This window comes from Aythya marila, assembly GCF_965140915.1.
Source record: "Aythya marila genome assembly, chromosome: 9".
In the NCBI taxonomy this organism is placed as follows: domain Eukaryota; kingdom Metazoa; phylum Chordata; class Aves; order Anseriformes; family Anatidae; genus Aythya; species Aythya marila.
Genome location: NC_139050.1, coordinates 10094814 through 10117109, shown reverse-complemented (window position 1 = coordinate 10117109; position 22296 = coordinate 10094814). Strand labels below are relative to the sequence as shown.

The following is a 22296-nucleotide window of genomic DNA, read 5'->3' as shown; positions in this document are numbered from 1 at the left end:
TAACATCTTTGCAAACAAAGCAGCTATTGTTTATTGTATCTCTACAAAATTACTTCACAAATTATTTCAACAAGTCCTTGGGTTTAATTTATTTCAATTTCTATACATATATAGGAGAAGCTTCTCACTCTGTGCATGTGTGGCTTTCCAAAAATCTAACACAGATACCTGGATAACTACAGTGAATCCCCTAAAATGGATACCTTACTATAATTATATTTCATAAATACAAACCTTTGGCATGCACTCACATGCAGAGAAATGTATGCACTTATGTTTTCAGTCAGCTTTCCAAACAGGGAAGCATAGCAACCTGAGTTGTAATGACTACATTCATGAGAATCTAAAAAAAAAACCCTTGTTTTTTATATAATGAAGGCACTGTGTAACTGGATATTTTATTCTGATTTACCAAGGCGACATACCTATCAGTCAAGCAACTAATTTTGCATAGTGTGAAACTACATTCTTAGTGTAATTCAGAGTATTTTTGTAAAATTAATTAACATAGATTTCCTGCTAGAAAACATACAGAAGTATGATGTGTACTGCTAGAAATGTCAGTTTTCTCTCATTAGCCACCATGGGTAAAAGAGACACAATATTAGCATGAATTGCTACATTTAATGGAATTATTAGGATGACAAAATAATGATAAATATCAAGGCTTCAATTTTTCCAATCTAAATTCAGACATTTGACTTATCCAGAAATACACAGAGAAAGATTTAGCCAATTTGAGGCCTCAATCATCCTCTAAAAGTGCCTGTTTCTGTCTTTTTATACAGTAATTAAGTAAAGGAATAGACTTTAATTTTTGGTGATTCAGTTAAATGCCTTCAGACAGCTGAACATGAGCCTAAGCATCCGCTATTATATCAAAAGTGAATGTGACATTAGTTGTGCTTTGAACATAATTTTAATACAGTTCATTTTATGAAGTGTTTGTTCAGTTTTACTTAGACAGAAGGCACACATGACTTTATTTTAAGTTTGGTGTATTAAGTGTCATTTTGAGTTTTCCTACAGTTTAATACTCACGCTTTTGTAAAAGCATGTGACAGACATTTCTCTTACCTGTTCTTTTACTGGAGTGTTGACATTTGATAGACACTGCTGGCAGACAGCCAGAAAGGATTTCACAGTTTTCCTCAATACCAGTAAGTCCTCCTAGAATAAGGAATAAAAGGGAAATATATAAATATTAATAAAAGTTTGCTAGGAAAAATCAAAATAAGAGGATGGCGATAATTTCATATATTCAATACTATACATTAGCAAAACAAAGAGAGAGGCCATGAAATGTATGTTATTCATATAGCACAGAGTAAAACAAGTCATTAATTTTCAGAAGAATGGCTCAAAGTTCCTTGTAATAAATACTAATAATAAAACAATACATTCCTGAGGTAAAATTATCTGTATTTTATTTGGATGTAGAGTATAAGTGTTTCAGAAGAAAATGTTCAATACATCAAGGTCAGCACACATAGTGGTTTATAAAGAATTCTGTATGTAGATTAATCAATGTGAACAAAAAACACCAATAAGGTGTCTCAAGTTCAACAAAAACATTCTCCTAACCATGTGCAGATATTGGAAATGTGAGGGCATATCACAGAAATCTAATGACTTAAGGAAGAAGGAGGGAGGTTTGTAAATCTGGAGGAAGAATGATTTGTAGGTAAAAAAAATAAAATAAAATAAACAAACGCCTGGTTTGATCACCTTCATCTAGAGACAATCCATGTATATGTTAGCTGTACCAGAAGTGGCAGGTTCAATAGGAAAGCTGGGTACTTTGACCTATGACATACCCTGATGAATACATATTTTTTTACGGAAAACAAAGTGAACTGGTGAAAACAAATCAAAATAAAACATAAGATACTGGAGCATAATCCTAAGTATGTAGCAAGCAGCCACCTGGAAGTAAGAAATTACAGAAGAAAATATTTGTGAAAAGCTCCTATGTGAAAAGCTACGACAGCCTCTGTCTTGTAACCAAGAAATTTACTGAAAACTGCATAGCTGGGCACCTATTTAATTACTCTGTTTACATTAGGACCAATCTCAACACAGAGAAAAAAAATACAAACCACAAATCACTAGGACTTTGTGTTAGCTTCAAGTTTTGTCAAAATGACCAGCTTTGTCAGCACTGATTTATAGATTCTGCTACTCTGCGTTGCCCAGGTGATACAAATACAGCTTCTACCCTGTCTGCCTCTGTCCGGCTGCATTGCTTACATTCACCTGCAATCGTTGCTTTGAAGATCTTTCACTTCCCAGGTTTCACCATCAGAGATCTCATAAAGAGGAGGGTTCATCACAGCCATTAATTCGCACTGAGGCTGCTGGCATACCACTGCTGCTGACATTCCCTCCATGGTACCTACCTGTATCAGCTTTCTGATGGAAGACAGTGTGCCCTACAGAACAACATCTAACCTAAATCTAAAGAATCTACATAGTGCATATGCACCAATTTTCGATTATGATGGATGCTCAATCCATACAGCTCATTTCTAGCGTTAATTTCTTGTATTGCATCCTATTGTAAGATCTTGTTATTATTTGTTTACTGAAAGCCTTTTTGTGGCCCATATGCTTTTTCTGTACTGATTGACAACAGAAGACAGGTCTGCAAGTGCACTGAAGCAATCAGTATGTTCCTAAATCTCTGAACCTCTTGTAATTTTCAATAGACTTAAGCGTGGTTTTCTAATCTGGACTCTGAAGATCTATAAGTTATATTGCCTTCTTACTCCTAATCATTTTTCTCTGTTAATAAAGGCAAGGATCCATTTCTGCAACTGCATTACACCACGATTACATGACATGTTAGGTAGCTCTGCTCTCTTCTAAGTCACAACTTTGCACTGATCAGCATTCTTGTTTCCAGATATGTCTTCTATTTGGCTGCATTAAAATGCCTCTTTGCTTATTTAATTGTAATTTGTTTATCAATTGATCCACATTTTAAAAAGTTTTGCTTTACCTTCCCTCATAATTGTTAAAAATAATGATCACTTTATAGCTGCAAATGGATTCCTCTTGGAACGTATCAGAAGCTGTTGCATTGTGTGATGATTTCCCAATTTCAACTTTTAACTAATATATTAACAAGTTTGGAGCTACTGAATATAAATTACATTAAATACACATATTAACCTGAAATGCAATGTGATACTAATGTCCACAGAAATTCCTATTTCAAAATAGTGTTTTTATCAGTCAAAAATGCGATCTTCTCAAGAACAAATTTCCTTGTTCCTTCCAGTCTCATTTGTTGGCCATGTTCTTTGTGTCCTTCAGCCTTGTACTGTTTTCTATCAGCCATTCCAAGTATTCTACCTAGGACTGATGCTAGGCTTACATGTTTGCTATGTTACATAATCATATGATTTATACCTTTAAGCATTGGTATTACAATCACTTCAATTTCTTTCTATCTATAGAAATTACTTTTCATCATAATTATCTTCCATTTAGATGCTAATGAATTCAAAAGAGAAACTAAAACCTACAAAAAAAATCCTAGATAAAGGTTAAAAATTGCATGTCTCCCATTTTTCTTTCTGTCAACAGCTGAATAACACCTAGGTACATGCTATTTATTATCCTCTTGCTTGCTGGCATGACAAACATTCAATTTGGAAAGTCAGAAACAGCAAAAGAAAGCCCCCCTGAACAGTGCAACAGGGCCATCTGGAACTTTGCTAAATTTGGAGAAGTCTCCAGACTACTACAGAGTGGTAATGATTTTTTTTTTTCTTTTTTGCTTGCTTGTTTGTTTGTTTAAGAAAATGGTAAGGAAAAAAATGAATTAGATTTTCAAGTCTTTCACCACTCTAAGGCACACAGCCAAGGTTCTTGAGGTGTGATTACATGGTATGTGGGCTTCAGCAAAAAAAAAAAAATTGTATAAAAAATTTACTGTCCTCTAGGTTGCTAGGCTAAAGCCACAGGGTCACACTGTGAACTGGATTACAGGATAAAAATAATCCTTTCCAGAACTGTACAGATTATATAAAATTTAACTAGTACATGGAACAAGAACGAGCCACTAAAAGCAAGGACTTAAACTGTTTTTGCCACCAACTGTAATGGAACAACTGTGCTCACAAGACTTACCTAAAATTTTGCAATTATTTTCTAGCTTTAAACTGAAGTTGTTTTTTTTTTTTTCCATTGAAGCTATTTAGAAATGCTGTACTTTTGCTAGTGGCGTTTCTTCATATTTTACCATTGCCTTTCCTCTAAACTATTTGTATTGAGTATTCACTTCCTTCTTCTTGCAACTCCAGTTCTTTGAGAGACATTACAATGTTCAAGAACCCTTAGCTCTCAACGCTACTGGGGAGCACAACCTTTTGCATCTTGTGACTCTTTTCTTCCCTTCAGCATTTTGTGCTTTCTTTCATTGTGCCAATATAAATATGAAGTCACCAAGTCACTACGTTGTTCCTGAAATCCTTTAATTCCTCTCCACTAATTCCTCTGCCTACTAATCAGTTAGTAACAGCTATGCATTTGGCTAGTCTGGCTGCTGCTCGTTCAGAACTGTTTTGCCTATTTCTTGGCTATGAATGCCTGCTCTATTCATCCTTTTTCTTACTGTTCTAAGATTCAGGACTCTATTCTTCTACAGGTATTTCCGTTTCATTATGTACATGTACAGTGCATTGTACAATGGTCCCAGGCACCTGGTTTATTGCATGCATGCATAGATCTAGATGGAAAAAAAAACTGTATAATCTAATACCTGTCTTCTAGCTCAGAACACTGGACTTGTTCCCCATGATCTACAGACAAGAGAACTCTCACTGGGAGATCATCAGTTTCCTTAGAAACTACCTTCAAGCCCCTTTTAATTTGAAGAAAGCTTTTTCTTTAGGCTACAACAGACCGGTCCCACAAATGGCACAATATAAATCACCTCCCCCCAGCAATGTGCAGGTTACCACGAAGAGCCCTGCTCTGCTCACCGACAGCCACGGTCCTGGCCTCAGCCTCTTCTGAACACTTACAAGAGGCAAGGCCAATGATTAGAGCACCAGAGTAGGGATACTTCCAGGCATAAACATGTCATCCTTACCCGCCAATGTTTCCTTTCAGATTTTAGACACCAAGATGACACTACAGGATGCCATTTTTTTTCCACAGCACACCTTAAAAAAGAGTTTTGAAATAACTCTGTCTCAACTCTGTGATGTATTTAGGTTAACTGGTGGAATCTTATTTGGCAGAGAATTTGGACTTTCTTACTACTTCAAATAATCAGTAATTACAACCCTTCCATTAAAATGTCCTTAAAATATTCTGTGCTATATCACTCTCTTAAGTATTATGATCAAAATTGCAGTCTGCAAACTGTATTACAGTGTGGGGAAATCTGCAGAGCATCCTCTTGGTAACAAGCCTGAATGCCAACAGCTGATATGATGAGAACATGAGTGCAACAGTGTGTGTGTGGACGCAACAGCCACCACCAAGCGCTCTGAGCGGGTGTTTGCCTAAAAACCGATAATGCTAAAAGGAAACTTAACAATGAAGCTGCTTAAAATGACCAGATTGAACAGTAACCAGATTACCAAGAAGCCTTTGAGAAAAGCAGAAATCACTTTGAAAAGAATTATGAGTCATGAAAATTTGTGAGCAAGGAGCCCCCTTGGGGTGGAGTGGCGGGGCAGTGAAACCACGCCAGACACGCAGCGCTGCCACCGTTCCCTAGGCCTCATGGGGCACCCTCCTTGCTGCAAGCCCTAAGTAGCCTGCATCCTGTTGAAGGACTGCCAGTCCGGGGCACAACACGTGAGAACGCACACCTCAAGGGTGTCCAGATGACTCTGTAGAGTGCTTTGCACTGGCATATGGATTTGTGGACTGGAGGAAGTGGCGTGGATACACATGAAGCTGGAGCACCCTCATGTCCAAGAGCAGCCGTGTGTAAGTAGGGGATCTCCTGCTCCCTAAAGAAGGGCAGTGGACATATACTTCCCACATCCTGTGGGAGCGGAGGTATACATATGTAATTAAATGTGTGTGTAACTCTGAATTGTGTATGTTGGGGAGGGGATTAGAGTCACTTGTGAATAGTTACCAGCAGGGTACTTCAAAATGTGTGTATGTTAATTTAGCATTTCTGAAGTGTCAAATATCGTGGTTTACCTGCTGTATTGCTGATACTGATCCTGGAGATGTATTTCACTGCTTGCAGGTCAATTACGTGTCTTTAATAAATCAGTAAGCTGTCTTGACTCTGATTTGATTTCAGCAAGAGTCTAACAGCTTTTCCCTGCCACACATATTAAGCCTACAGACCAGCACCCCTAGCCTCATGTAGTCAGCCAGAATTCAAGACATGCCCAACAGCTGTAATATAAAGTGTCCCTCAGAAAGCAATAAATGCATCCTGGGCTTGGGCATAATGCCCACCATGGTGATCTAAACAGACAGCTTCCAAACAAGGGCAATCCTTTTGTGAGAGAGGCTGTATTTCTGGAAGAGCCTTCTAAACACCAGATAAAGAATAACTTCATTCTTAAAAGATTCTGTTCCCAGATGTATATCCCTAGTTTTCATGTATGACCTTACCCCAGAACCAAATTATTTACAAAATTATTAAGCAATTTTGAATTTTGCTCAAAGAACTCACTTTGAAAGAGCAACAAGCAACTACCATTTGTGAGTATGACCCAGCTGGTAGTGGATGAACATTTCTTACAAATCAATCCCTCCATCTCTGACCTCTCAGCCTGGATGCTCAAGGGAAATCTAAAAAATCACCTTCTAAACACGAGCCTTGGAACACAATTCATAAATTTACTAGATACAAGACAAACAAAGACTTGGACAGATTAGTTTTACAGCCTATTATAAATTATTTTCTCCCCGTTAGCCTTTTCATCTGTCCCTTCCCTTCCCTTCCCTTCCCACTATCCAGCTCCTATTTCCCACCTGGTAACTTATCACCTCCAATTCTCTTGCTCCCACCTTCCTATAGGTACGAACAACTTTCTCCTTTTCTTTTACAGACAGCTTACCTGGTCTGTATCTAAATGGAAACCATAAAATTATTCTCACCTTATATTTTGTATTGAAATCTTCTGTTATTTTAAACCTCAAGGGCTTATGTGCCCAAAATCCTATATTTTTTTACAGCTATATTCATTGGTCTATTAAAGATACTACTTCAGTCTACAAAGCATCACCTCCATATGTCCTTAGATGTATAGAAAAGCTACAGCTACAGCAAAGGACCACTAAAAAGGTAGATGGATCTACATATTACGTGTCAGAAATGTTCATTTAAGAGCCTGCATAACTTCAATATGCTAATGAAATACACCATTCTTCATTCTGATATGCTCCCCGTTAATGATTTTGTCTTCCCATACATCTTACTTCTGAAGTGATTGATTCCATTTAATGCCTGCTAACTTATAAGCAAGCCTAAATCATGGCAAACAACCATGGGTAAAATGATCTAACAGATTAAAGGATTGATACACTGCACTCTGGATTCATTTACACAGTCACCAAATTAAAATTAAAAGTTTCATATAAGAACACATAGGACAAACACATGTGGGCAAAGCTGTGGCTCCTGGCCAGGTAGGAAGAGCTGAAGGACATTAATGGAGTGCTCTGTAGAACTAAGGATGCAAAACATTGATTACTTTTGTAGGTGTGGGGTGAAAACCCAAACATTAAAGTAATAAGAGCTCTCTAGCTTAGAGTGATTATGATTTTCACTGGGGATTCCAGAAACATAATTGACTTGTACTTCAGATGGTTGTTCACCACAGAACTTTCATAGTCTTTTAAATTCCTATGATCCACAGAATGACTAATATGAGTCAGAACAGAATGCATGAATAGTACTAGAAGGTCAAAGCTGTTTTTCATCCATTTCATAAAACAATGTATCACATAAATGTATCCTATTTTGAAAGTAGGAAAAAATATACAACTGCACCGAGCTTGTCTGCAAGAAAAACCCATTCACCAAAGTAAAGAGCCTTTTCTTGTTCAGTTTAACTGGACCACCCTGTCGACATTGCAAACAACAGACCACATTAATACTTGGAAACCAAAATGCAAAGCTCTTGACCAGGTCTTGTGCAGACAGATGACATATACATTGGCTACTATATGCATTTTATGTTAAGTATGCTTCTTTTGCTAAAATTTAGAGACAAGAAAACACAAAACCTTTTTTCCAGTATTGGTACTGGTTATCACTCTGCATTATCAATATTATACTGCACCATTTCACTGTATTTATTTAAAAAAAATGGAAAAATGCAGTGAAGGGAGATGATAATCTCACTGAATGCTCTGGGCAACAAGCAGACCAGGGCAAGATAGCATCCACTGCTCAAAGGCCCAGAAAGCAGGAGGACATAGTTGCTGGGAATCTTCAGGAGGGGGTAAGTCACCTAGCAAATCCCCAACAATCAGAGCACTTGGGAAGGAATTTAATAAAGCTGTTGAAGACAGCACCTAGGCTTGAATGGTCGACCAAAGTGCTCAAAGTTCTTACCTCCCTGCACCCAGTACAGATAACCAGCAGTCCAGTTTTCTTTACTAGGGAACCATTAGAACAGGCTTTGCTGTGTTGGTTTTATGGACTTACAGGCTAATGTGTTATATGGCCTCCTGAATTTTGTTTTAGTTATTTATCTCCTTCTGTCAAAGTGAAATTTCTCCCTAAGGAAAACAATGCTGCTAGCTAGGAGGACTTGAGATGCTTTATTGTGATGAGATTCTGAATTCATTTAAACCAAACGGGATATATCCAGTCTTTCCAGGTATAAGGAATTGAAATGTGTTAGGAATGTTTTAACAATTCGTGTCAGCAAAGAACAGTCCTGTCTGCCTAATCCTGTTTTGAAGATTGAGCCATTTCTAACAAAATGTGATACTAAATACTACTACCATGTCAAAGAGATTGAGAAAACACCTCCAAAATTCAGAATAAGTAGTAACAGTAATTATTTTCTAGTAGCTTTTAAATGTCAATGTCAACACTGAAAAAAATTACAATAGAATTATCATTTTAAGTACATAAAACACTGATTTTATTAGTACTTTAGGATAGCACTTGAAGCTGATGGAGAAGTACACTTACTATTACAGTTTTCATACAACTTTAATGTGATGTATTACTTCTGAAGAAGTCCTAAAAGACCAGGTATTGGCCTCTCACTGAGAAATTGCAAAGGAAAGGCCCTGGAAAAGCTAAGTATAATGATCAAGTTACATGCAACATTGTCCTTAGTGCATGACACTTGCATACACTTGCTTTTTATTAGTATTGTCACCTGATAGTAAGTCTACATTTATATTTAGCAATATGAAAGACGTATGTAAAAGGTAAACAAGCTAAATGCACAAAAATACTAAGCTATCTGTGGTGTACAAATCAGTAGCATTGCCTGCAACTGTTAGGCAAGCATTGTCAACTTATTCATGCAAACTGCAAACTCACAATAAAGTGCATTAAGTATCTTCAGCAATGAAAATATAAAAATCAGCTAGTATCAAATCCTGATGGAGACAAGCCTCTACTGTTTGTTTGGCTTACTGAGACATATGCATGATATTAAACAGATCTTAAAGTAGTGAGTAAGTCAAAACACAAACTTTGTATCAGCTTCACAAGGGCATGAAATGACTGTACTTGGTGGAGTTAAAAAGAATCAGGTCTTAAGTCTTTTTAGGTTAAGCTGTGTTTCTTCAGCAAAGTTTGTATAATCTACTTACTTTGGAAGGGGAGCCTTCAGTGATTTTTACCAGCTGCCAGAGAATAGAGTAATGCGAACACTGCAGTGCCTGAACAACTATCTGTAACAGAGGAAACACAGAATCTGAGCATATTGGAAATACCAAACAAATCAGTGAAGTGTATGTAAAATGCATAACGCATTTTGAGGAGAAAAACAGGAGCAGCTCTCAGATAGTATCTTTTGTTTTCAAGAGTCAGGTTGGTGCAATAAGAAACTAGCCTATTACAATGAAAAAAATACTGTGGATATGCTAGGAAACAAAACAAAACAGAAAACTGTGCCTGGGAATACAGCAAAAGGTGACATCACAGCATGACAGATGTACAACCCAACATGTACATATCTCAGTTCAAAAGTATCTGTTTAAATACCTATAAATCTTACTTCACTCGTAAAAATGCCTTGAAATTTGTTCCGTTATCAAATGAACTAGTAGCCCAATTTTTAAAAACGAAAAAGAGTAATAAATATTTTTCTCGCGGAAAGACAGGATTAGTATTTGTGATGTCCTAAAAAGCATCAATGCCTTTTTAAAATTTCAGTTCTATAACAGGTACTAAAAATTCCACAGTCTTTTCAGTATGAAGATGCTTCCAACAGTTAATGATTCTGTGCATACTAAGTCAAGTTTGTAACAGCTTTTAACTGCTTTAAAAGATGATTTTTTTTAATATATTACTAAAAGCCAAACTGTTCCTTTCCAGCAAACTCCTTCCAGTGGACTGAGGAAAGAAATACTGAGGAGAGTTCAGGTTTCTGAAGTTTTTTTCAATGCCTTACAGAAGTATTTGAGGAGCTTACACATGTATCTACTAAGCCCAGAAGCTGAAAAGATGGCTGGCAGTTGCAAAAACATTTTTTTTTTTTTTATCTGCTGGCCCCTTCCCTCCAGGCAGCACAATTCCAGCATTAAGTAGCAAACACTGAGAGAGCAGAAGGTCCCACAGCTTAAAGCCTTGGCTTCGAAACAGGCATGTGGCAGTGAGTTTGGCTAGGAGAGTCAGTCTCTATTATGGCTCCAGCTACTTTCACCTCCGTTGGCTGTGAGAAAAGCTTCAGACCTACCAACACCTCCTACCTGAAAAACACTTCAACAGATGTAATGGATTTTTTTTTTCCCCTAAATGAAGTTGGATTAGAATTAACAACTAGCTTCTAACTGAAATGAGAAAGGTTCATGGTTTTCATAAGCATCCATTGTACCTTCAATGCAAAATAACTGCAACAATTTGAACTGCAGCCAAGGTTTACAAATGATGGGTTTCTGTGTAAAAATCATGAGTTATGGAGTGCTTTTTACAGCCAGGAACATTAGTTATTTCTTACTTTACAAATGAGAAAGGTGAAAGGTGAGGCAAGTAGCTCAAAATCACACAGAGTAAAAAGAAAAAACAAGAGCAGTATCCAAGATTTTCCACCTCCTGGACAACGCTTCACTAGAAGAGTAACTTCATTTAAGACTCCACAATTTCCCTAAATAACTGCCACTAGTGCATTAATTCCTTGAACTTCTCTATCACTAGAGTCTTTTAAACACTGAATCCTCAGATGACGCAAGACACATGTTGCTGTTGGTACCTGTTCAGGCATAGCTCCGTGTTCAATTCCAGTTCTTAGTAATCTGTAGCAGTTACTGAACAGATCCCATTTTGTGAGATCATGAGCACTAGAACAAGAGATAATAAAGAGATTAGTTATATTTCTCAAAACTTCACATCACAGCAAGAATATACTCTGACCTGGCAGCTCAGTGAACAGTTTGGTATTTTTGCAAAGCCGAGACAATAGAGCATGCTGACAAGGCAGCTGCACAATTAGTTCACATCATGTTAAAAGCATAAGTTAGGTTTTCTGGTGATAGAGGAAAATAATATTCTACTACATTGGATTTCTGTAGGAAGGAGGTAAACTTGATGCATACCATGCAACTTCAAAGTTACTTAAATGTAGCTACAATCCCCTTCTCAGTGTTGCCTCTAAATCGTAATTGTTGCTTCTTTTGTTCTAAACCTTGGCAGAACTTCAGAAGGCACTTCTCTGGCATGCAACAGCAACTATAGCCCAACTGCAGTAGTGTATACTGAATGAAAAATTGCTTTAAGGAAAAATTACATAATCTTCTGCCTTATCATTTGGCAAAAAATATTATGTTTTATCACTAAACATCCTGTAATATCTGAAGTCAGAATGATATACATGTATATGAGACAGAGATGGTGTTAACCACTCCCTCCATTCAGTGTTTCACATTTCAATTGTACCAACCTGATTTGTCAGGGAGAGGAATACAAACGAGATTAGCAACATTTACTTTATAGTCTTACACATCTCCAACAGCTTATGTTATAGTTTTTTAATAAAGAACTGAGAAATGCTAAATAAATTACAAAACATTAAGGTTACATGAAAGACAAGAATTATATTTCATAACAAATTTAATTTTAATACTGTTCTCTAGTCGAGTAAAACTGAAAATTTGAAACCATTTATATGTTTATAACAGAGAATGCCACCTCAAAATAATAAAAAATATGGTGATTAAAATACTCACCTGGAAGAAGGGATGCTCAGACTGAATTGGCTAGTCTAAATTAGATAAAGCAGTCTCATCTGCCTGGCTCCCTTTCATCCCAGCACCTTCATCACCAAGATATGTTCACTTTTCCCACCCCTCTGCTTCTGCCCTGTGTTGGAGCTGCCTGACTTTGTTTAAATAATTAACTACCCTGCTCAGTGAGAAAGAAAAATTCTCTACTTCTGTAATGAACAGAGGGTGAATCAGGAGCTCTGAGATCCTGCTGAGACCCTTAGTATGAAATGCTTCTCAGTCTGGAGTGTGTTGGCCCCATAATCTGGAAAACCTCACTGATAAAATTTGCACAGAAAATGTTGCACTTAATGTCCTTGAGCTGAAAATAAATAAAGTATGCTCTCTAGGGTTGTGCCATTAAACAAAGGTGCATCTTAGCTTCTAATTAAGATCCATGAACAGAAGAAAAACTATAGGAAAATCTAAACCAAAGCAAAACAAACAATCCCCCCCCCCCCCCAACAAAAAATCAACATCTCCCCCCCTTCTGGATTTATCTTCAAAGTGTGGAAGTAAAATGTTTTATAGATAAATGATAGGCTGTCAGAGAAATGCCTCTGATTAGTCATATAAAGCACACAGATCCTGCCTCAGCAAATCACAGGGTTGCTAGCAAGGCAGAGTTGTACATCCTTGATTACAGCACTGTAATTAAAGCAGTAAAATCTCCTTGGTGTGCAGATGCAGATATCGCCATAGCTTACTCTACAGAGAATTCAAGATGAAAAATTGTCTCATGTCTGTGTTTTCATTTTAGAGCCCTTCCTGTCAGGCAGCTGTCACAGGGGGCATTCCCCATTATCCTGACAGCTGGGGGCACCTTAGCTTTTTGCTTGGAGCTTGGCCTTGCAACTGTCCTCAGGAAGAGCTATCCAGCTTCCAAAGCTGAAAAATACTAACTAGAGACAATTTTCAGAGTGTTTTTTTCAATATAAACTTCCTTGAATAAAAGCTTCCACATTAAATTTAGGCATATTCTAGTACACTTTTTTCTTTTGAACTACTCAGCAACCAAAATGATAGTGAAAGATACACTGGACACAACCCAATCCTCCACAAAGGTTCAGATTTTCCAACACGGAGGCTCCAAGAATGAAAATTCATACAACACAGCATTTTCCTTATTTTAATCCCTTCCATTTCAGAGTCTTCCTGGACTACAGAAAACAAGGCCCAACACTTCATCAAAGGAGGTTTATTTTCATCCCTATGGGTAAGCACTGTCTCTTGGGACATATTTCAACCAGAAAGTAGCCAGATGAAGTAAAGGTACCAGCGCCGCAGTGTTTCTGACAGTGTGGAAAGCAGCCTACAAAAATTCCTGGGAGAAGAAGTGATCTCTCTGCCCATGAAACTGTTCTCTTATTAACACAGCACAAAGTCACAAAAGCAGTACCTGGGGCTTTGAACAGCTCTGCTGGATGCAGTCTTATTTCTCTACTGAGGTTTCATTTATCATCATTTCTACTTCTTCCAGATTGAATAACTTAGTCTGAAGGAATCTGTTACGATGTATTGGTCAACTACTGGAAAAATAAGGTTAAGTGAGGGGTTTCTCTAACAGGAAGAGAATATCTGATCATGAACATATCTATCCTGGGAAGAGCCCTGCCTGATCCCGCAAGTCATGACTGGAGAGTTACTATAGCCATCACCAAGCTTCTGAAATCAGAGTGGAGGCAGGAAGGAATCAAATTCTGTATTATGTTTGAGGACTACTGGGCAGTAATACCAACAATCCTGATTTCTAAATAAGAAACAATGTTCTATACACAAGGGAGTATGGAAAACGGCACATCCAGAGGAAAAGAGGTGATACTTGAGATTCATGTCATGGAATCAACTGGAGTGATTAAATAACAACTGCGGATATACAAACTGCTACAGCACTGATTGTGAAAGCTCAGATGAATTGAGACTATTTGGAAAGAGTTTATATGGAAAGATTATTTCCATGTACATAAGGAGAGAAAAAAATGCTATAATGTCAGTGAGACCCTGGCAAAGAAAATAATCTTAGAAAACAAGCTTAGATGTTTACTCCAGGTGTTCTGTTCAGAAGACCTCAAAGAATTTATTATTACATTCTGAAAACTTGGAAATAAACATTGTAATGTTGAATTTCATTCATATTGAAATACGAATATCCTTGTTTGATGAAGACCTCAATTATAAAGTGTACTGCAAACTCTTTTTGAAGTAGCTTTCTGGCCTTTCCAAAACATCCATCTCCCACTGAATTGGTTGCACTGTTCCAGCATATAGGGAGATGGATCTTTTCTAGTACTGACTGACTTCATTAACAAACTTGATTTAAATTAACTTAAATGGGAGGAAAACTAGGCAGCAAATATGGTCTACAGAATATCCCTGTTGATCTTCTAAGGATCCACTTAAAAGTTAAGTCATTCCCAAATGAAAAATCGTCAGGAGATGATCCACTTGGAAAGAGGATTAGCTCAGGCTTGGGAAATCTCAGTACAGAAGGTTTTTTGGTCTGGAAGGCTTTTCTGATAATTCCTGCCATGGTCATTCCAACTTTTTCCTAGAGTATGAAGAAGCAGTAACTACAAAGGAAATATAAGCACAAATAAGGTAAATTTCACTGAAACACAAGAGAGACTTGTTTCTATTCAAAGCCCCCAACAGCTGCTTTCCTTTGTCAGAGCAGTTTTATAAGATCTGAAAGATCTGTTGTTAGCCTGCAACTTCAACTTCTTCCATTGACTTTGGCTTGCAGTAGATGACAGACAGTGACAGTATCAGACAAGAGCAACTGTACTTTGAGATTAGAATGCTCAATGCAACTTTAGAATTGAAGATCCTAACCTCATAGCTAAGGATTTGGCAAAAATTCTGTGTCAGATAGTATGATTGTTTCCCTTCACAAATAAGTCATGGCAGATGTAACATTCAGTAGAGTAATGAAAAGATTTCATTACTTCTTTAGATGCAAGCAGATATTAGTCAGAAATTCCCACTGAACTATAATCTTTATATAATAATTTGTTATTTGTAATAAATCTGCTGAGAAATGATACACAGATGCTCTTCATCTCTTTTAAGATTTGATTCTTTTCTCTTTCCTATTGTTTAAAGATGAAGGTAGATGTCCCTTACCCTAATTTGTGTGTCATTCCACAAAGCTTTGTTTAGAACCTGAAATCTCTCTCTAGAGATCTGGAAACGTAAAGGAAAAAAATAAATATGGGAGAACCTCAGGGAAGTCTTTAAATTTGTGCTTTTTTCTTCACTGTGAACTACAGCTTTCACCAGTCCTCTCAGGAAAAGCAGAAGTGGCTCCAGTGTGTTACCAGGGAGACTGAAAACCTAATTTGCACGTGTCAGCCTGCTGCACTACAGAAATTAGACACAATTTAATGATCTCTGTGGGACTCCTGTTGAACGGAAACAGAGAGCAGACAGTTCAGAACCGTATCATAGAGTGATCCAATACAGGATTCAAGATACGTGAATACTAAGCACAATAAGGAAAGAGAACCATAACCCCCAATCCAAAACCACTAACCGGTATAAAAGAGGTGGCAGAAAAAGGATCCTCTCAAATCCTGTCATAAGGAAGAAATGCTTTGTGGCTCTCAGACATCTGAATATGAAGCTTTCCTACATGCTGAACAAGAGCAATTACTTCCTATAGTTGATACAAGGGGAAGATTAGTTCTTTGTGCTATATACCAAAATTCAGACAATTCAAGTGAAAATTTCCAGGTTGCTCTACAAGTTATGAGAGTGCCCAAAGGTAGAACTGAGAGCAGCAGAACCCTGGAAAGCTGCTGCCTGGTTCCAGCTGGCTGGTTCACTCTGAGCTTAGTGAAGGAGAATCTGTGTAACCCACAAAATAAAAATGTTGTCAACAAATCCATAAGAAACTATTCCTGGCACTTCTGCAGGAAGAGAAAGCATCTTCCAAATTTTTATCGTCAATCATTAATTATTACTACTGCTCATTTTCCTAATTTTGAGCAGAAACACTTCAAAGGCATTGAGAAACAGAAAACTTCCTCCAGGGCTTTCCTAAGCTGAAGGTCAAAGCGAAGATTTATTTTGCATCCACAGGTGTCAGAGATAAGAAGTGTCCCTTGTGCACTGACTATATGACATGCAGGAGAGTATCATTTTTGTGGTAGAACAGGTATAAAATCATTTAGTGCAAGGGAGGCTATGCCATTTGCAAACTAAACCTGTAAAGGTAGCCATTAACTAGCCAAGGACACTAATGAATCCAAGAAGTAGTACAAGTGCCACCAGTCATTCATTGATCTCTATTTCATATTTTACACCTTAAATTTTCTCATTTTTTAACACCAGACACCAGCTGATACTTGCTGAAATGATAGCTGCAAATTTTCAAGGGAACAAAACACATACTTGTGAAAAGAGGTTAACCTCTTTAATGTTGAAAGAACATTGTATATATCATCGTCATCAGCTTCTTCTCCCTGAAAATGAAAAGAAATTAATGAATGGAGTTCAGCAGTTCACCCGAGAGTACATTTCTGCATGGAGAGGAGCACATTTCTTTGAGGTTTTATGTTGACAGCAAAATGGAATCTAAATTTTACGGTGACTTTTATCTAGATTCTGTAATAATAATAATTAAATAACTACTGCATAGCACTAGGAAAAGCAAGATCACTCAACAATATGCAAAAAATAAAATAAAATTAAAAAAAAAAACAGAACCCTCCAGTAGTAGAAACCATTCCCTGGACAAAAAAAAACAAAACAAACAAACACACAAACTATCTAATTTTACAGAAATTACTGAACTGCAATTTAACCATGTGCTACCAGTATAAAGCTGAATGCTTGCCTCACTCTGAACCAGATGCCTGCAGATGTCAATAGAAAGTATTTTAAAATGGTCAGTGGGAAAATTCCTTTTTTTCATATCCTTCATTGCTATTCACTGTGTCACACATTGTAATACATGACAATTACATTGCACAGAATGACAAATATTCAGAACTGGATGGAAGCTTTTTTTGTTATTTGTTTTTGGTTTTAAGATTTACAAATCTAAGGAAACAACAGTCCAATAATAAATACTGCACAAGTCAAACAAATCTTGAATTTTTCATTTTTTTACATTTTAAAATATCATTATCCTAATATTTATCGTAAACTGAAAAATATGTGGAAATAAGGCGCTTCTTAAACTTAATTTTTCCAGCAATTTTCTGAAATAGATAATCCACTTAGAGCAATTCTTCTCCATTTTGTTTTGATCAATCGGAACAGTTGTTTAGCTGTTTTCCAGCTAAAGGCCAACAATTAAAACATCTCCCTGCCTTCAGATGCAATTGCCAATCAATGTTTCTCTCATTATCAACCTAGTGGGAAGCCATAAAATAATGTAATACTTGCTTGACTACAAGCATACAAATTTTCAAATATAAAACCTATTTGAAATTATAAAATAAGCTTAAGAAAATCAGTTATTCTGCAAAGAATCATCCAGCAGAGAATATCAAAGAGGCCAGCATTTTAAATCCTTGCTATTGCTATACTTTTTCTTGCTTACTCTCACTTTTGTCTTATTTTTGTCTCCACATCTTTCTCCATGTCATACATCTTTATTTGTATTTACTCTATAAATAAAATTTTATTTTTATTTACTTAGTTTTTATCTAGTCTGAAATGACAAGTTTGTCTGTATAACATATTACTTAAAGACAAAAAAACAATAATTTATTTAATACACAGTTCTAAAATAAAGACTGTAGCTTAATTTTCTAGAAATGTACGTCAAAAATTAAGTGGATTTATCACAATGCATGACAATATGATGTGCAGAAAAAGATCTATGCAGCCCCTAAGTTATGTTTAAAAAGCAGGAGAATTATAACAAATTAGGTAGTGCTACACAAATTTATGTAAAGCAAAAAAAAAGGAGTAAGGTTTCTATCCTTATTTAATGTATTCTGTGTTATGCATTCTGAAGATTAAATTCTTCAGGGGAAGAAAATCCCAGACACCTCCAGGTTTCAGACCTGTATCTTTATTTCCTACTTTCCAGAGCTCTTTCAATAGGCCATCATAAATATTTGACTAAATCCTCTCTTCCATTCAAGACATAATCCAATTTTAATTCTGCAGTCCATTTGGGACTACTGGAATCACCCCAAGCATAAATGTAAATGCACCTTTTTCTGTATTTTTCCTCAGCTTTCACCTATTCATCCATTTCATTTCACATGTGAACTGTTTAAATACTAGAATACATTTTCAGAAGTAGGATTTTCCCGTGGTCTTTGTTTTACAGCATCAATTCTTTGCAGATTTAATGCTAGTCCAGGGAATTTTCCACATGAAGAAATAGTTCCAAATAATTATGATACAGTTGTTGCTGTACTGTCTCTTCACATAGATAACTTCATGACTTAATAGGAATATAGGAATATTTTTCTCCAGTCTATCATAATGTACTTTACATAGTCTAACTAAATTCATTTTAAGGAAACAAACCTCCTGCAGCAGATCCTCTACAGAATGGTTGAATCGATCCACAAATTCATCAATAAGTTGGCTGTGGGCTATGTCAACTCTGTTTTGGATTGTATATTCTTCACTACAGAGTATGCTGTAGGTTTTGCTGCAGGCTTCAAGAACATCCGATTCCACATGCTTTTCCACAACAAACTTAATCTGTTTCAGTAAGGCATCCAGATGCTGTAGATCAGAAAAGAAGCTCAGCTTTCACCGTGTCTGAACAATGAAACTCAAAGAAAAAGTCAGTCAAAAATACACCAGGTTAGATTGCTAATATGCCAAATGAAGGCACAGTGCTGTGTGACTACAATAGCTATCAGATACTTGAAAGCAACCAGCATTCTTGCCCAAGGTACTATACCTTTTCCATTCTGCCAGTGCTATAGATTTCCAGATCAAAATACTGAGGGATTTGCAGGAGATTTGCAACCTTCTCTGCATCAGCGGAATACTAGAACATCATTGAAACAAAACAAAACAGTGAAGTAAAAATAAACATCTACGCTACAAAATAAAAAAGTTTTAAGTCAGTTGTAAATGCCAGTGAGCAATTTATTTTGTAGAAAAAGGTACCTTTGAAAGCAACATAGGAAGTGCAATAATGAAATGCTCAGTCAATTTATTTCTGTCATCTATCTGCGTTTTTCTTTCTTTTGCTGTCAAGACCTGCAAGTGATCAAAAATAGCTACAGTAAATATAATTTCTTCATATAGTATTAATATTTTTGATGTTGATATTAAAAACAAAAACTCATGCAAGTACATTTTTAATAAATCAAAAGAGGAGGGAAAAACATTCAGAAACATTTAGATTGAAGAGTGATTAAATAGGACCATGTGTCCTAAAAGAAGTGATTGAAAACAAAAATATCACAGACTGATATTGTTGCTACACATTAACATGTTTTTAGGGTTGAAATTCAAATATAACCCAAGTCAGTGGAACTTTTGTTACTGCTTCCAAATGAATTGCGCTCTGCCTCTCACACATTAAACAAAGTGTTCATTGTAGGACCTCAGGGCGAACTGAAGTATAATTAAGAAAGCCAAAACCAAACCTCACTGTAACAGTGATTTTCATTAACAGATTAATGGCCTCATCTCTTGACTGGAATGTAATTCTCAATGAGAACATGCATCCAAGTTCACAGAACTCATTTACAAATTTCAGTGACAGATATGTTGAAGCTACAAATGCTGTCATCACAAAACCACCTTAAAACAATGAATAGATAGATAATAATAAATACAGCACGATTCATAAAAGCTTCGAGTTGGCTTCTTGGCTTCAGAAAAGGAGAGTGGTCACATAGAATACTTTTGAAAACAATTATAACAAAATATTAAAATTAGCTGAAGATTTACATATAGCAAAGCTGCCAGACTGCACAGTAAGGGTTACAAGCTAAAGTCAGAGTGGAAACTATTTCACAAGAACGTGAGTGCATAATTAGAAATCTGCTCCCATTTCAGCTCAGAGAATAGGCTAGTGAGATCATGAGAACATGACACACCTCTACTGACAAGTCAAGAGATCTCTGAAGTTACCAACCCACAACTCATGATCTAACTGAAAAGAAGCAAAAGCTCAATGTCATACCTACACCTCTGAGTCAGTGGGAAACAAAACGTGCTTGGATGACAAGTAGCCTATTGGGTAAGCAGGAACCCCAAATGACCATGGAAGTGAAGGGGAACAGCTAAATGTTTGTCAGTAAGGTCAGAAAACACTTCCATAGTACACAGCAGATGGAAACACAGGGCAGCAAATACAACTCCCGTACAAGCACACAGTGCAGCTCTCGCCCATGCCAACAAAAGCTGCTGGCTCATCAGAAGGCAAGACGAATGCAGCTAGCAACTCAGGCAGTTAGCAACTCAGGATCCCACACTTGAACAACCCAGTCGTATCCTGGTGACCTAATATTGCTCAGTTCAGTGGCACTATTACTTAAGCTGGGTCCCTAAGGATCTTGACGCTCTTTTGATCATCCTTCAGAAGTTGACATTTATTCTTTACCTTTCTAAAAATAGACACATTGAAAATCTAAGACTAAGAAATTTTCTGAAGTCAACTGAAATGTAGATCTTTCGACAGAGAAAAATTACCCAGGAAGCTAATAGTAACATTATTTAGTGTTCCAAACAGAGAATACAAACATGAATATTTCCTTTAATTTAAATATTGTTTCATCTTCTAGAATGGTTTACAGCTAGAGGCAAAACATGAAGTTATACTTGCAATATGGTTTTAGTAACAGCAGATGTTTACATGCCCATGCAAATCTGAGAAAGTACCTTTGTAGATTGCCCCCCTTATCCCTGAAATGTTTTAATAAATTATGAATTTATTAGAATATGCATTATAAAGTAAAGTACAAAAAGCAAGTTTAAATTGATGGCTTCCTGGAACATTTCCTGGCATGCTGTTATAGGACATGACGCTAATCTGGTTTTGGTACATAAAAATTAAGAAGCTAAGTAGCTGTGTTTAGTTTAGCAATGAAGTGTGATAAGTCTATCTCTAAATTTCACCTTAAGTAGGTCTGAGGATTCCTTTAATAATCTAGTTATGATTATTCAGAGCAAAACCTAAAAGAAGTACCAAATGTTCACACGGTTTTATTTCATTACATTCTAATCTAAATAAGAGGGGGACTAAAAAAATCAGGGAAAGAAGTTTGAGAAGCTAAGACTCTTTTGGAGTGTGAACGCTGTATTTATAGAGAATACAGGTGAAAGCTGTTGATTACCCTGACCTGATGACTTACACTCAAACGCTTAAAGTGCATGCCTAGCCTTAGGGATGGAATCCAGCTGATGTAGATCTCCAAAGAGCCACTATATAATAAATAAAAAAGAACCTAGAAAACAGTATGGTCAGTATATCAAATTTTGAAATTTTATGAGCACTCAATGGAAAAGGCCTAAGAGGATGGATATATAACACCACTGAAGCATTCAGGTTGGGATGGACCTTGCAAGGTTGCAGTCCCATCCCTCCCTCCTCCTCAGAATCAGCTCTGGGGTCAGACCATGGTGCTCAGGGTTTTGTCCAGTCAGAGCTTGAAAACCACCAGCAATGGAAACTGCACAATCACTCAGCCCAGCCTATTTTCCGGTACTTAACTACTCTTGAGATGAAGCTACTGTTGGCTTCTTCTTCAAATTGAATGTCCATATTAGCAGCACATTACTTTTTATGAAGACAGCCAAAGATAATCTTGTTCTATTCCTGAGCTCTATACTCTCAGTTCTAATCTAGATGAGCAGTGAAGGCTGTAAATGCTGGTAGATTCCAAGTCTAAGCCAGGGGTATGATAAAAAGGAAATTTAAAAATAATTTAAAAAATATTTTCATGCTGTAAGTTTGCATTACTTAACTCATCAAAGCAA

The 22296-nt window shown here is 36.7% G+C and overlaps 1 protein-coding gene across 4 annotated transcripts in view; it reads right to left on the bottom strand.

The window, feature by feature from the left end:
* STAG1 (STAG1 cohesin complex component) overlaps positions 1–22296 on the bottom strand; it is a 180333-nt gene that overhangs the window by 26787 nt on the left and 131250 nt on the right. For all 4 annotated transcript variants that reach the window (XM_082767502.1, XM_082767501.1, XM_082767504.1 and 1 more), the window contains 7 exons: positions 19474–19566; positions 19262–19351; positions 18877–19080; positions 16777–16847; positions 11376–11463; positions 9775–9855; positions 1078–1170 (listed from right to left, as the gene is read on the bottom strand). In XM_082767502.1, the coding sequence (XP_082623628.1) occupies positions 1078–1170; positions 9775–9855; positions 11376–11463; positions 16777–16847; positions 18877–19080; positions 19262–19351; positions 19474–19566 (720 nt within the window). The remainder of the gene's footprint in view (positions 1–1077; positions 1171–9774; positions 9856–11375; positions 11464–16776; positions 16848–18876; positions 19081–19261; positions 19352–19473; positions 19567–22296) is intronic.